We start from the raw sequence: 16,237 nt of genomic DNA on the forward strand, positions 1-16,237 counted from the left end.
ACATTTATGACACTCACTGATTTGATTGTAACTGAGTGGCAACACTACTTGAATCCTCTTCTAAGAGACTGGCTAAACATAAAGACACAACCTGTCTGAATTCATGCTCCTTGTTTTAACTGCTTGGGTAGTTTTCCTTAACGCAGCAACTATAATTTATCTTCCTTGCAGTGGGTAATAATACAGTCAGGGCAAGAGTTTATCATATTCTTGTCAACTACAACAATATTCTAATAACAAAAAATAAACTGTTGCAATATATTAACATGAGCATATGCACAAAAAGAAAAATTACTTTACGCTGACTTCTGAAATGTAAGTAAGCTCACGTTGAATAAAGGCAGCTTTAAGTAGCAAACACATAAAAACCACTTCCCATATTGCTTTTCTAAAAATAACCACATGGAGTAATTGCATATAAGTCAAAATTTTGACAGATTTCACATAAACCAGTGACAATCTGGGTATGAAATTCCAGGAACAGAAACTCAATTTTTCACAATCTAAATGTATAAAACCAAAGCCAGCGGGACATTTTAGTACTAGCTTTGTAAGACAGAAGTATCAAGACTTCACTCATTGGCTTTAAGAGTTTCTGATTTCTTCTTGCTTCTGTTATTTTTTTCAGATTGAAAAGGTAACATTGAAAACTCCATCTGCATTAAGGACGTTCTCTCAAGAGTAAGACAAAAAGACAAAAGAAGGAAGGTTGGCAATTTCCTTGAACGCCTTCTTTTGGATTCTCAGTTGCCTGAGTGTTACTCAAATCTGATGATTTTCCCGTGCATTCTCTGGCCTGATAGAGCAGGTGAGAAATGCCCAGAAGGACTGAGTGAGGATTTTGGCCACTGTCAGAGGTGGCTCTGTGGGGGCGAGGCTGCGGCGCATACAGCCCCGCGCCCGGCCCGCGCAGGCGGTACCGGTGTCTGCGGGATGGATTCTGTACCTAGCTCCTCCTCTGGCGTCCCTGGAAAACTGAAGCTCGACTTGAGCAGATCGCCACCCTCTTCTTCTGAAAAGACAGAAACAAAGTAGCTATTTAATAACTCCGGTATTTTTCTACATCCAGACACAACTCTCCACTAGTTTTTAAGTCCACTCAGTGACCCCTATTACCATTCAGGACCTCTGTTAATGTTAAACTGCTGTGCTGCTATTACCTGCAGAATTTATCCCTTTGCCAGTTTTTCAAGTTTTCATCTATTAGTAATATTAGCAATTATTATTATTTAAATTTTTCTAGGCATTTTCAAATCACTAGTATCACATAATATTCATAAATGCATTTTTGTAACATCCTTTACATTGTTCTTTCCATTTTTTCTTAGTTATGTTAAATTGTATTGACTTTTAGCCATCATGTAGTTGTTCCAGAAGAATCCTTATTGTTGGTCCTCCAGTTGCACCTCTAGCACTTACCACACATGATTCTTAGGCAACTTTTATTACCTTTTATACACAAACTTTCAATTCTGCCATTGTGAACTATGATAATATTGTGATTACTTTTTCCCTATCACTTACATTTACTTTTTTTCCAGAGATAACTTGTGTAATCATGAAAGAATATTTAAACCTGGATGATATGTATATGCTGTATGAATGCAGAAACCACCTGAGTGGCACCAGAGTGCAGCTCTGAGCTACCCTGGCTTATGTCCCTTTCAGAGCTGCAGTTTGTTGCCTCTGCATCACCCTCTTGTCATGCTGGCACATAAACTAATTTTGGACCAGGCACCTAGTCTAGATATTTCTGTAATGGAGCTGCAAATGGAAAACTGGGTCAATAATGATTCCATGAGATGCAAGATTTGCTTCAGAATTTGTACATTATGATACAAAATATGTCAGTAATATGTTTCATTATTTACCCAATACTACTTTTTAAATTCTTTTTGTGCTTTTCCCTATTCTCCATATTTGCTGCTGTCTCAGGTGGGTGGGAATTATTGAGTATACACAGCCTTCCACTGTCCTCTTATCATCTGTGTATGGTACAAGACACCCCAGAAGAACTGGGAAATAATGGAGTACTTCATATCCTCTCACTATACACTCAACCAGCAGCTTTTGAAAGAAAGATAAAATCAGGTATTGCAGACCATGTTCTTGTGGTGCAAAGCCAAGGACTGATGACTTCCAAATAACTCACATCAGTTCATGTTATCATACCCTCAGGCAGACAGTTCTGTAAGGTCAAACCAGCTCAGACTTTTCTTCAGAGTACCTCAATGAGACCAGCTGGTTTTCTGGTGTGGTTTACAGTAGACACACAGCTTTGCCTGCTTCAATGCTCCATTTAACAAACACATGCATTTTGCATATTTTTTTAATTACACTTTTTATTTGTACTCAAATTTTTTCCCAATTATCTCACAGCAAGGAAAATGAGTGAATATACTCATGTGGATCTCTCAAGCAATTGTTCCGAGGTTTTGACAATTTCTGAGGTTAAGAATGTCTAATTGATAACAATGAGTTGTATAGCACAGATACTGCATAGAAAATTAGTTCCAAGGATGTTAAGAATGTTGAATAAGCTGAGCTGTCAAATAAACATCCTGTTTATAAACTCAATTGTTAAATAAACTCAGTCTGCTAAAATACAGCCTACAAGAGATCTCAGTAAGTGATGGATGAAAAGTCATACACAATTTAAAAAATGACTGGCATATGAATTTAAATTAAACTTCATTTGGAGAGGTAATGGACAACTCTAATTAAATAAAAGCACAAATTAGGCAGTTTCCATGGAGACTTTGCTCACATGATCTGCCTATATTGTATAACTCATATGCTTATCCTCTAATGTGGCTGCACAGAAAGCAGTTATAAGTAATGAAAGTTGTAACAAAAATATTCTGAAGGATCCTTTACATTCTTGTAAGTAAGTAGGAGATCTTACTGCTAACTTCATAATAAAGAAGATAGTTTAATATTTTTGAAAAATATATTAATTGATTCCAAAGGTCTATCATATCATTCAGAAACACATACTGAATGAATGCATAACATTATTTTCCCTTGCAAGAAAACAGCATCATAAAACAAATCTGCCCAAAACTAGACTAAGATGCTAGGAGTAGGCTAATTAAGACTAAACATTTGTGGATGCGAAGTGTTTGAGGAAAAAGAAAAAAAGAAAAAAAAAAAAGAAAAAATATTTCCCAAAATTAAAGGGAAAGGTCATGCAATGAGATCCATAAGTCAGATTCTGACTTTGCTGTAAGCATTTCTGTGCAAATTTGGACAATCCACTTAATCTTTTTCTGTCTCAATTTCCCATTAGAATTAGGATTAAAATGAATTTCTTTCTTGTAGCTGTACTACATTTGTTAATGTCAGTGAGCCTGTTGTCCAGAAAAACCTACAGAGAGCACAGAGATAAAATGTCCTTCCTGCAGAAAAGTTACATTCTGTTATAAATTGGGTCAATTGCAGGTATTTCAAAGGAACTTAGAATTTCTTTGTCATTCCCTTAGGTTTATGAATCTGTATGAGGGGTATGAGTAGGTCTTAGTGATTAGTTTACTTCTTAATTATGAGGACTTCTTATTTATTCATATTTTATCACTATACATATTCACATCTCTATTTCATTATTTCCATTGTCTTCTCAAAAGGCTTTTGTCATTTCAGCCATTGAAAGGATTCAATTTTTGTGTTCTGCACTTATGAAGCATAAATTAATCTAGAGTCTTGGTGGCTCTTGCAGTATTACACAGATAATCTTTGTATGAGATTGAACTGTACTCCAAACTCACATTATTCATTCAGCAACAGACATACATGGCCTTTGTTTCTTCAGTTTAAATTTTTCCTAGAAATTGTCATTTTTATTATTGACCATAAAAATGAAAAGCATGGCCTTCATTCATGAACAGTCAGCATTCATAAACACTTCATTTCTCACAGTAAAGAAGTCAGGCAGGTCATCACAGCATTCTGGCTCATGCTGAAATGCAAGTGTCAGAAATGAATGCATTCATCTCCTGTCATTCACCCTCTCTATCTCATAGATAAAGAGGCCCTCAGCTTGCCCTTTGCTACCTACTGGTGGAACATTCTACACCAGTGGACATAGAAGCGTGTTCTTAGCATGGAATGCTTCAATGGGCAATGAATTGCAAACAAAGAGATTATGAAAATCGGATGATTTACCATATAAGTGTTTTAACTATGTATGGAACACAGTTCACACACAAGGGACACATCAGTATACAAACTACTGCATCACAAACAGGTCTAAACAGAAAACAAGACTCTTGCTCTGAACTTGTAACAAAAACATAGCAGGAAAAGTCTTCACTCTCAACAGGGCTCAAAAGCATTGACAAAAAATTAAATGCTCTAAAAATGCAGAGACATTTGCTTCTTTGAAAGCTCAATGTATAGTAAAATGATGCTGTGATCTGCATAAGTAGGAGAGCAAAAACTATCACTTACATGTAGTATCTCATTTTCCTTTTTAAATATGTGATGTATCTGTCATTCATTCCAGTTCAACACTGCACAGATGACACTCAAAACTGTGATAGGAATTTGTCACAGCTGAAGTTCTCCAGACTTAAGCTAGGAAACGTCAGGAGATATTGCTGAGTTGGAACCAGCTTGACACATCCAGGCAGCTCATTCAACCCTGAAGCTACTGCATGTACAGTGGGAAATGACACAGAGCAGTGCCCAAGGTCAGGCTGGATGTCTGCCAGGAGTGTGGCCTGGCTTGTGCTGCTCCATACCCAGCTAAGGAGATGTTCTCTAGGGAAGCACTGCTTGGCATGGGCCAAATCTGATCAAGGGTATATGCTGTGACAGGGATGAATAATCACTTTGCCCACCCTTCAAATTTTGTCATCTCAGCTTTAACCTCTGTCTCCTCTCTGAACCTGATCTATCAGTTTAAATTCTCTTCCTTCACCTGCAAAATCTTGCCTCTTTGTTGGACCTCATTTTTCACGCATTCATTCTACCCTTAATAACCAGGCAAGCTGTTTCCATCTCCTAATTGTACTTTTATAACCTATCCATCCACAAAACAGGCCCCAGTGTCAGTGGACCTGTTGCTCACATATTTTAAAAGGTTCAGCTCAGCAAGACTTAATCAATTAACAGCCTTCTCCATCACAATATAAGAGGAAGACTGAGCTAGAACTGATTGATACTGAACTTAGATCACAAGATTTTGATTTATTTATTGTTGGCCTGCTCTGGACCTCACATCAATTTTTTTTCACTATGTGCTTTCCTTTCAGCCTGCAAGCTCCCTATGGCAGTTGTTTTTTTTAGTTTCTATATAATGCCTGGTATTATAAGTCTGGCAACAAATGAGAGAAAACACAGCCCTAAAAGTGTCTGAATAAAACTGCAGCTGGAATTTCATTCAATCACATAATGAGAGAATGTGTCATTAGAGGATGAATATAGGACACTCACTACATTGCTCCATAATCTGAGAAAACAAAATCACCTCTCCCAGACTAGGGAAACTTTAAGATCTAGAAGAGAAATCTCCTGTACCTCAAGTCCTGCTAGGAAATCTAAGCATTTCTTGCAAGTGGCCTTTCACCCTGGCCAAAGACATCCCCAGAGTGCTCAGTGTACCTCATGAGAACGGGGAACTGAGAACTGGCCCTAATCTCAGGGAAACAACCAAATGTCTGCATGCCTGGGGGATGTTATGGACCCCTCATCCCTCCTGACAGCTAATTGGATTGATTTGGACCTTCCCCAAGAGGCAAAAAAACCTTCCAGAAAACCTATTCCTTTCCTCACCCAATCCTCCAGAGGTTGCATCCAATCTTTATCACATCTATAAAGCAAACTAGGCATGGTGAAGGCTCCTCCTCTGGCCATGAGGCCAGCTGGTGTGCTCTAGACATATGCTCAAGAACAGGTTGGATCCATCCAAACTGTGATGGGGAATGATCCCTTGTCCATGCTAATTCCCTAGTAAAGACTAGGAATTATTTGGGACAGAGAAAATTAGTTGGCCAAGGGTAAAATTAAGACAGGGACCTGTCTGAGCAGCATTGCAAGTAATCAAATTCCTATTTGTTGGGCATTGTCCTGGCACTGTTTAATTTGCTACAGATGCAGCCCAGGTGGCAGTATTGTCAAATACAATATTCCTATGCATTGTTCTCATAGCATGCTGATAAGCAACAATTACACAGAAGGACAGCAGGCCTCGGAAAAACTCTGATTGAAATGAAAATTAAAGCTGATAGTAGCAGATTTAGGGTTACTGAGGTTTTCCTTTGCAAGAGGGCTGTGTGAAAAGTATTAACAGTAAGAGGAAGTCATTGTTTGATTAAGTTGCTTTTGCTTTTCTCATCACAGCCTCCTTTTTTCTTGTTATTTTTCACAGACACACACACACATACACACACACAGACACGGAAATGTTCCTGATGAATTCAGCAAAGAACTTTTAATTACAGTATGCTGGCTCAAGAACTGGCCCAAAAGGATATTGCTAGAAACAGGGAAAATACATAGATTGCCTAAAATACCTTTCCAACTTCCTGCAAACAGCACTTAAAGGACTTCCTGAGGCAGAAGTTTAATCTAGACCATCATTTTTGCTAGCCATCAATGGTCTATCCTCTATGGATTTATCTAATCTTCTCTGAGCCCATTTGTACTGATAGCCTCTACTGCATCCTGTGCCAATGCACCTCACAATCTAATTATGCTTTATTTGAAAAAGAATTTCCTTTTTGTTTGTTTATCAGGATGCCTGATAATTAAATTATGCGCCTCTAGATCTTTGGTTGTGAAAAAGAATGGATCATTGAGCCCTACTCACTATGTCTATATAATTTGTAATTGTGTAGAGCATATCCCTCCCTTAGTCCTCCCTTCTCCAAACCAAAGAATCAATCTGCTTAGTATTTGATTATGGCAAAGCTATTCTAAAACTTTCACTATCCTTTTCATTCTCCTCTGTACATTTTTGTTTCTCTGCAATACCATTTTCAGATGCAGCAGCCAGAAATTCAAATGGCTTTATAGTATTTGTTTGTTTGTTTGTTTTTGTTTTTTACTGTGGTGTGGTTTTCTGCTTTTTCTTCTTCTATTTAATTTTTTAATATTTTCATCTGCCCTTTTCATAACTCAGAGAATTCATTAGTCATATTAAGCTGTGCCCAAGAGAGACAATTTGTTTGGCTTTCCAAACACAAACATACTTCTCTTATATATTACACTAATAAATATTGAAAAATTCCAGCCTTTTACTTAGCTCAGTTTACTGAGCAAAAACAAACCACCCTTCACATCCCCTGAAAATCAGGACTGAGGAATTCCTGTTCTCTTTCTTGTACTCTTGCTTTCATTCAGCCCTTCCACTTTTATATAGTATGGTTCCAGACAGCAGGACTATGAAGTCAGGCATCGGTTTTTGGAGGCACACCTCCTAATAAACCAGGGAGAGGAAACTGGTTGTGTCCCCCAGATCCTCTCATGGAAAAAGGATAAAATAAAATATACTGCAGGGGACCACAGAAGCTGTCAGGGAGCATCTTGCTCTTGGCACAGTAACTCCTACCTCCCAGCTTTTGGCAGCTGAAAATCATCCACAAAACACAGGTTGCCTTAGCAATATTGTGGTGATCACCCTGAAAGGCTTTGGTTCCTTAGAGCAGCCTGTCCTAAGCCAGCCAGGGTCATTTTGCTCATAGGAAGGTTTTCTAAGCTGCCTTACCCCTTTTACCCTAGAGGTCTGCAAGTTCCCCTTCCCTTCCTCACTTAAAGCAATAAATGCAAAAATGTGTTGGATGTTGCTGCGAAGTCTTAAAGTAGAGTGACTTTTCAGTCATTCTAACACTTAAATGAATAATTCAGTTAAATAACTCAATCTTTTTATATCAAAATTAACAAGTGGCTGCAAGCAAAAAAAAGAGAAACTCAGTGATAAGACATTGTGTTCAAACTTGGCTCTGTATGATGTGCTTCAAACAGTCTATGAAATTCCTAAAGTTCTTTCTTCCTGGATTTTCATGGCTGAATGACTATGTCAAGCCCTGAAAAAGCCATTTACCCTTTATTGTTTTTCAGGATCTGTGAGAGGAATCCCAGATATTCTATAATAAAAAGTGAGAATATTTAAAAAATAAAGTATCTCATTATTGTAAGTTATAACACACATCCTGTGAACCCAGATTTTCTGGATACCCTAGAAAAATCTTTCGTTATCCCTATAACTCTTCAGAATCCATTATGTTTCTTTACTCAGGTAAACTGCAACAATTGCCTTTGGTGCACTTTCATCTTCCACCCACTGCGCCAGCTCTTGGAAGGACTCCCAGCTACCTTACAGCGGACAATTAAGGAGGGCCAAGAAGTCAATCTTGGACCTTGGCAGAGAGGAAAAATAGAAAATGCATGTGAGGAACACAGAAGGATTTTGCACAGCTGTGAAGGCTTAACTATCCTGTCACAGAAGTAAAATGCTCACCAAGTCCATTAAAATACCTGCAGAAATTATATGAAAACATTCTTAAGAGAGTCGAAAGTGAGGAAGAACAACAGAGCAAAGAGTAGGGCAGTCCAGTAGTGAGAGAGGAATATACAAGTCAGAAAACTTGACTCGCACCTCTCCTAAAAATACATAAAAATTGTCCCTGAATTGCACTGGTTTGTGAAGAGGAAACAGGATATTTGTCTTACTGGATGAGTGTAGTTATTTAGCAATCTTTTTTTTCTGCTTATCCATGGAAATGAAAAGTCATTTAGAAAAAATAAATTGTAGATGAAATTAGTCTTTTCAATATATTTCAAAATCACTTTTAGAAAAGGCATTTGTTTAAGATTTTCCTTAAAAATGACTGAAGTCTCTAATACTAAATTATGTTTGACAGAATATGGGTTTTGTAACCTTTCCATTGTCAGGTTAAAATTAGATATTCTCACACTATATTTTGCTTTACTCTTTGGTAAAAACCACAACCAGATATACTGCAACTATTACTAGTAGGTCATGGCATTCTGATTTTACAGATTCATTTTATGGTGGGGCAAAAGGTCTGAAAAATGTCCCTGTCTTTCAAATGTTCAATAAATAAGATATTTTAACATTAAAGAACAACCACATTTGTTCCACTGATCTACCGTGGTAGGAGACATTTAGTATGGAAAACCTTTGACCCCAATGGGATGAGAGGGCAAAGTCAGCAATTCTACTGGAAACTGAAATTAGCTATTAGTATCTGCAGCTGTGAAATCCCTCAATGAGGCTTTTGACATTAGATGATGAAGCTCTCTATAACTGGAGACAGGATGTGCATATGTTTTTCTCTATGTGCAAGGTTGAAAGAGAGCAGAGGGAGGGCTCAAATATATTCATTCCTACACAAGAGAATTTTGGTGAGGATTTCTGTGAACACTTAAATGCTGGGATAGTAAGATTGACAGCTAGTGGGGTTTTTTTATTTAGCAAATATGATTACATATTATATAATATGCAGCTTCCTTTTGGCAATTTGAGCAGATATGAAATGCAGTACCTATAAACGACCCCTTTTTCCTCTCTCAAAAATAGCAATAACCACGACAAGATTTCTTCCTAGAAAGAATCATGGGTCTGGTGCAGCTGTAGCAGGCATAGACTGATGAATCAGGATGCCTCATTTCTCTGCCCTGTGTTTTCATCATCCTGGGAGTGCTGCTGAAGTTATGCTCAGTGGCTCAGATTTAATGCATTTTCCAGCAACTGGTTATTAGTTCCTTCCCCACCATCCCTATGCAATTGCAATGTGAGGCTTGTTCTCTCATCTACTTCCCTTCATGTCCCTCATCTTTCCCTTGTCCTGTATCCCTCTCTTTTCCATCTCCTTCATAGACATGCTATATTTTCCTTCTTTTTTTCCTTTTAATTCTCTCCCATTAGTCTTTCCTTTTTTTTTTTTTCTTTTTTTAATTGTCTTCTTCTTCCATCCACAGTCCTTATACTCCTGAGGTCCAAGTAATATGGCACAGGTTGAAGGTCACCTGAAGATTTTGTGCATGATGCATGTATAATCCCAACGATGTGCTGTACTGAGTTATTTGCACCACCAGGTCTTTAATGGAGCATTGTAATATTTAGAAAAACCAGAGAAATTTTCCTCTTTCCCATAACAATTTTCAGCTACAAATTATAAAATCACAGCTTAGAAATAACTTAAAATTAATAAAATTGTCAAGTGATAATCTAAAATGAAAGAAACATCTATATTTTCAAATTAATTTTGTACAGTTTTATCCTTTTCCACATGTTAAAAGAGATGTCAGGCAGCACATCTTCAAGGTAGAAAAATGAAACTTCTAAAAATATCAAAATAGGGTGCTTTAACATTTGAAAATCTCTTTTTTCCCCTGCATTTTTATTTTAAGAATGAATTTGTTTGGAACTGACTCTTAAACGGTTTCAGTTTCAGGAAGGTTGTGCTTTACAAAGAAAAGGGTTTTGCCAAGTACCTCACCACAGAGAGATTTCTCACTAATGCATTTGTTTAACACTCTGCACAGTGGGTGCAACCCTCCTTGGGTCCTCTCTAGTTGCTCTAGAAGTGGTGCAATATATAGCAGATATTTCTGTGGTTGCTTAGGATACACAGACACACTGACTCATTACATTTTAAAACCAATTACAATGTGCCTGAGGTGAACCTTTCTGTTTGTTGGTTGTGACATTCAATTACAACCTGTGCCACTGCTGGGTTATTTGGATTTTCCTTATGACACAAACAGAAATGAAGTTGAAGGAGAATCAATTCTCCGTGTGGCCAGTGAAAATGGAAAGCAAAATGATCGGCTGTCCATTGCAGGATGGGCAGAATCAATAGTTAGGATGTTGCAAAGGTATACAGGTGCTTGGCCAGTTCCTAGTCTTAAAAGTTCACTGTACTGATCTCATCAAGAGAAAATTTTTAATTTAATTTCTGAAGGATAGGCTTTTCACTGAAGCACCTGAGGAGCTTGGGCACCTTTGTCTTCTTCCCCTTGGTGGGGAGGAGTGGGCAGCTCTAGGCTGATCCCTGTCCAGCCCATTTCTCCAGGGACTAAGGAAAGTGCTAGATTGCCAGGCTCATCACCTCCAGTCCTCAAGTGAGGGCCTAAAGCAAAATGACATTAATCCAGACTGTCATGATGACTTAAAAAGGAGCTGAGAAAGTGAACACAAATATTTGCTCTCAGCAGAGGTGCTATTTGTTCAGGTCACCTCACTAGCTGTGGTTGTGTTTGTAGCTGCTACGCTGGCAGAGGTACAACCTATATTTCTTCCACATTTAAGTGCTGCTAATCCTGCTTGAACCACAAAGTAAAATAGTTTCCAGACCTTGTTCACTGCAAGGATTTGTCTTTGAGGTCTGTGTGTGTGGGCAAATGCCCACACAGAGCCAAGGTCACTGACATTATGCACATGGACTCTTTCTACCCCCGTATCTGCAAGGCACTAAAGGTGCTTTGCACAGATGTTCACCTGGCCTTTTCCTGCCCTGGCAATGATACATGGTCAGGAATACATCCAACTTGCTCTTTGGAAGAACTCACACAACTGAAAAATTTAATAACAACAACAAAAGGTTTAATAATATCAGCTTAGGTACTTGATCAGATTTGCTTGATTTAATCTGTTTAAGAATATCAGCTCTGCTGAAGTACCCATCCATCTGCCTGTAAGGTAAGTGAAATCAGTTAAACCATAGCCTGTAAGGTAAAAGTACCTGGAATTAGATCATATCTGCCAATAGCACAGTGTAAAGAAGTTCAGTTACCAAGGGTCAGGAGACATATGGAGACTTAATAAACTACTGCAACACACTAGTGTGGCAGGGCCCTCACTTTAATCTGTCCATCACAGACACAAATATTTTGGAAACTAGCAAATGATTCCCTTTACAGTTATATTTGGGCAGTTTCAGTATCTTGAACACAGTATCATCTAATTACAATCAATTTTTACCACAATCTTACTTCAATAGCTGTTTGGGATGCCCCTGAACATGTGCTGGGATGTTACATATAGTCATGCAGTATTTCAGCCATGGCTGCATTATCAAGGGAAGGAGGAGAAAGGCTTATATCAGGGTCTTCAAGCTCACATTACAAATGGAAACCAAATGATTACTATTAGGCTCATTTTGCTTCTCCATATCTTTGTTTATTCAAGGCCATAAACAGGGGCACCAGAAAGTCCAAAAGTCTAAACTGGAATATTAAGGCTTTAGTTTCTGATGCAATGCTCAAATCAAGCCCAGGCTGGTAGTGACAAACTCCTTTGCTGAAAACAAATTACTGAATTCTGTCAATTCCCACAAGAGAGGCATGCCATCATGGCAAAACTTTCATCTCTGTTGTCTCACAATGAAAGGGCAAGAGGAAAAAAAATAACCTGTCAGCTTCTTACCCCATCAGAGCCAAGTCACATCAGCAAGACAGTACTGGAATCTGGCTTCCATGTACCCATTATTCACCCGTGCAACTGGGTGTAGTTCCTATGCTGTCATTCTGGTATCTCTTAAGGACACTTGCAAATTTAAAGAATGCAAAGATGGTTTTGTTCTATGGAAAACCATGAGCAAGGCCTCCACAATTTTAGTAATTTGGTGTCTCAGTAATGAGATTTAAAATGAGTTTAAATCAGTGCTTAATTTCTGCTCTTTCAGGACAATGGCAGTGATTAGTAGTAATGTTTGACTTCCACTTCCATTTTTTTAATGCAGCTGTAATACCGTCTGCTTTTGGCTGCTGCTTTAATGATTACTAATGACTTTATTTTGAAAGTAATATTACTTTCTGTATTCATTCTCCGGCCTCTGAGCAAAAAGATAATTTGAGTCAAATTATGCAGTCTCTTCATACAAGACCTTCCATTGGTTTAACTTTATTTGGAGTCAGTCCAAGGGAATATGGCAAAGGCACTGAAAGCACACCATGTGTTTACAGGTGGCAGAAAGAATATGACTGTGTGAAAGTGGCAGCTAAAAACAAATAAGCAAAAAGATGCCATACTGACAAGAAACATATATCAATTACCTTCTAGCCATCAGTACCAGCACTGAAAGCATCTAATGGGTTAAATTTCACCGTTGCACCCTCAGTTCTTAGATGAAAAATCATGTCCCATGACATCCATGCAGACAATCACCTATGGCAGCACTGATGGCTGTGCTCTGTGCAGTCTCTTAATTAAAACGTAACCTCTGAGCATGCCTTATTTATGCATCCCTTCCTTTTGGATTTCCTGAGGAAGTTTTCTTGACTTACTCCTTGATGGATAAGTACATTTTTGGGTGAGAGTGTTGTGGGGTGTTTTGTTTTTGTTTTTCTTTCTTTTTTTCAAATTTTCCCATTCTTAGAAAATATCAACTCCTTGATGCCTAAATTTCTTTGCAAGAATGTATCAATTTTGATGAAGATTTCCTCTTCCAGTCAAAGAGAAAAGGAAATCTTGGAAGAACTTGCTAATTTTGACACTGATTCAGCATAGAAGAAGCAGCTGTCAGCTGTTACTTTATCTGGGTCAGATTTGTTAGAAAACAAGTCCCTCACTTTGATCAAGGACACAAAGTGTCTTGGTGTTTCTGACTTGATATTTTCTAGGGTTTTTTTATTGGACTTATTTAAAATAATTTAAATGGTTACATGTTTCTTAAGACAGAGGGAGAATGAGCAACCATGCCCATAACCAAGTAATGTCAAGTAGAATAGAAAAAGCAGAAAAACATGTTTGAGTTTCTCATATTGCCACTCCACTAGTGGTCATACACCTCTTCAGCCACTCAAAGAAAAAAAAAAGAAAAAAAGGAGGAAGGAAAAAAGCAAACATAAAAGTTTCAGTTTCTGCTGGGTCTGTTTGGGATGAAGCTGGCCTTCTTCCTGTCAGCCCAATGAAGGAGGAAGAGGAAGGATGTTTGTGGTTATGGCAATAACCACAATATGTGGTTATGGATTTGTCTTTCAAGTCATTGCTGTGGTTGCAGACCCCTGCTTTCTAAGGAATGCCCACACACCTGCTTATAGAAAGCAATGAATGAATCCTCTGGTTCCATGAACAGCTCTTACTTTCTTTATTAACTGTAATTATATTCGTCCATGAGTCTTTTCACCTTCCTTCTATTTTCTCCCCATCCCATGGCAGAGGCAAGGAGGAAGCAGTGGTGTGGGCATTTGGCTGCTGGCTGAGGCCAGCCCATCACCCAGTTTTGCTGCAGTCCTGAAAACTCACAATCCTGACAAGTTCTGTGATAGTGAAACACTGTTTTCTGTTCAATTCTCCAAATATTTTGGAGAATATTTGAATATCCTCCACAGTTCATTTGAAATTAGTAACATTTGCACCACCCAAATGGTCGACTTAGTGAACAGTTGGACTCGATGATCTTAGAAGCCTTTCCAACATCAATTATTGCATTTTGAAGGTGATTCCATAAAAGGGAGGAAAGAGGGTTTTTTCCCCCCACAGAACCTCTTTTAAAGTTTTTGGATTTATGAACAAAAGGGGAATTACCAGTGACTAAAACTTACTGCCTTTGAAAGATATAGAACATGACATATTTTGTTGAAATGCTTTCACTGATACAAAATCCCGTAATGTTATGCTCAAATACCCTCTCCCCCACCCTGAATTTTACTACATCATTGAGGCAGTGAGAGCAGGGCCTCCTGTGCTATCCTGTGCTCACTCCAGTAGTTTTCCATCTCCTACATGCTGATGTGTGCTTATTCATCTTCAGCTCTCTGTTCTCACATCCATAAACACACTTGCTCAAGATCATATGCCTTATTAAGAATCATTACAGCACATGAAACTTTAATCTGGCTAGAAATCACCAGTTGCTAAGCAATAGCAAGTCAGGCCTTCACCACCAAGAATAGACACTGGGTCCTGGTAAAAACTTCCCTGAAGCCTGAGCAACGGCAGCCTTGTTGCCATCAGTGCTGGAGCCAAACACATCAGCCCATCTGCTGAGCTAATTAAGGGAAATCACACTTGATGGCAGGATAAATATGTCCATGGATAATGTTGTCCAGAGCAGCATGACAGGGTTTCCTTCACAATTCATTAAGTTATACTACTCGTGTTCTGGACACATGGATCCAGCGCTGGGCAGACCCAGGGGACTGTAAAATATCCCTAGCTGTTCTCTCAAGTTTAGTTTCTCCACTGGCAACAGCTTTCTTCTTCTCAATTCCAGTCAAAAGTTATAAATCCCTCCATTAAAAAACTTCCAGAGAACTAGCATGATATCTGTAAATCAGAGCTCAATCTGTGTCATAGTAATTTCTCCTCTTATTTGTTCATCTTGTAATTACAGATTATAAATACTATTCTCCTAAATTTACAAAATCTCATTGCTGCATTGCTCAGCTCATGGTTTCCTAATGCTACAATGCTAGATTAAACATATAAGTAATGAAATAAGTAATAAATACTAGATTATTATGGTTATTCCTCATAATATGATAACATTAGCATTTCTAATACTTATTAGAAGAATTGTTTTACCGAAAACAGTTCATGAAAAATGTCCACAATCTGGGACAGCAAAGCCCTCAATGTTAGGACACCTGGAAACTCTGCACCCATAGAATTTTTCATCCTGATCTTTTATTTTTTTTAAGAATTAATGGCTTCAGGGATGAAAAATGCAACAAAATAAAAGCAACAAAGAAACAAATCTTTGTGTGCCCTAGGTAGGAAGATACAGACGCCTCTTGCTTAGGTCATGATTCATTTAACTGGCAAACAAATATCGTGACAATATACACATAAGACCTCTGAAAACAGACTCTCTAATCTACCACTGTAGTAAATAAATAATAGTAATAATAGTAAAAAAAAAAATGGGTACACAAATGGAATGGCAACTTAGGACTGCACTGTCTGTACATATTGAATTTAAAAATCATCATTAATCGGCATATATATCTATTTCCATTTACAGAAATAAGATTTCCCTGGAGATGCATCTAAGACTATACAGAACATATGAAGGTATGAGTAAAAGTAATTTCAATGTTCCAGTCCATACTTTATAAAAATTCTCTAGTTTTTTTATTCTTCTGTTTCAATTATGTCATGTGTTCTAAACTCAGAGAAAGTTTTAAATATAGACACTGATGCTTCCTTTGGATGTTTCCACTATTCTTGCCTTTTTTCTATCCATTTGAACATAATTAGGAGGAATATGATACATCTATAGAAAGAACATCAAGGTGAAAAATAAAACCTCCTTATATCATGATTCAT

General features: G+C 37.9%; 1 protein-coding gene across 19 annotated transcripts in view; it reads right to left on the reverse strand.

Annotated features, from left to right (window-relative positions):
• DLGAP2 (DLG associated protein 2) overlaps window positions 1–16,237 on the reverse strand; it is a 455,404-nt gene that overhangs the window by 99,079 nt on the left and 340,088 nt on the right. For 11 of the 19 annotated variants that reach the window (XM_063150738.1, XM_063150736.1, XM_063150755.1 and 8 more), the window contains one exon: window positions 947–1,012. The exons of the other annotated variants lie outside the window; for them this stretch is intronic. In XM_063150738.1, coding sequence (XP_063006808.1) covers window positions 947–1,012 — 66 coding nt within the window. The remainder of the gene's footprint in view (window positions 1–946; window positions 1,013–16,237) is intronic. 19 annotated transcript variants of the gene reach the window in all.

This window comes from Melospiza melodia, chromosome 3, assembly GCF_035770615.1.
Source record: "Melospiza melodia melodia isolate bMelMel2 chromosome 3, bMelMel2.pri, whole genome shotgun sequence".
In the NCBI taxonomy this organism is placed as follows: domain Eukaryota; kingdom Metazoa; phylum Chordata; class Aves; order Passeriformes; family Passerellidae; genus Melospiza; species Melospiza melodia.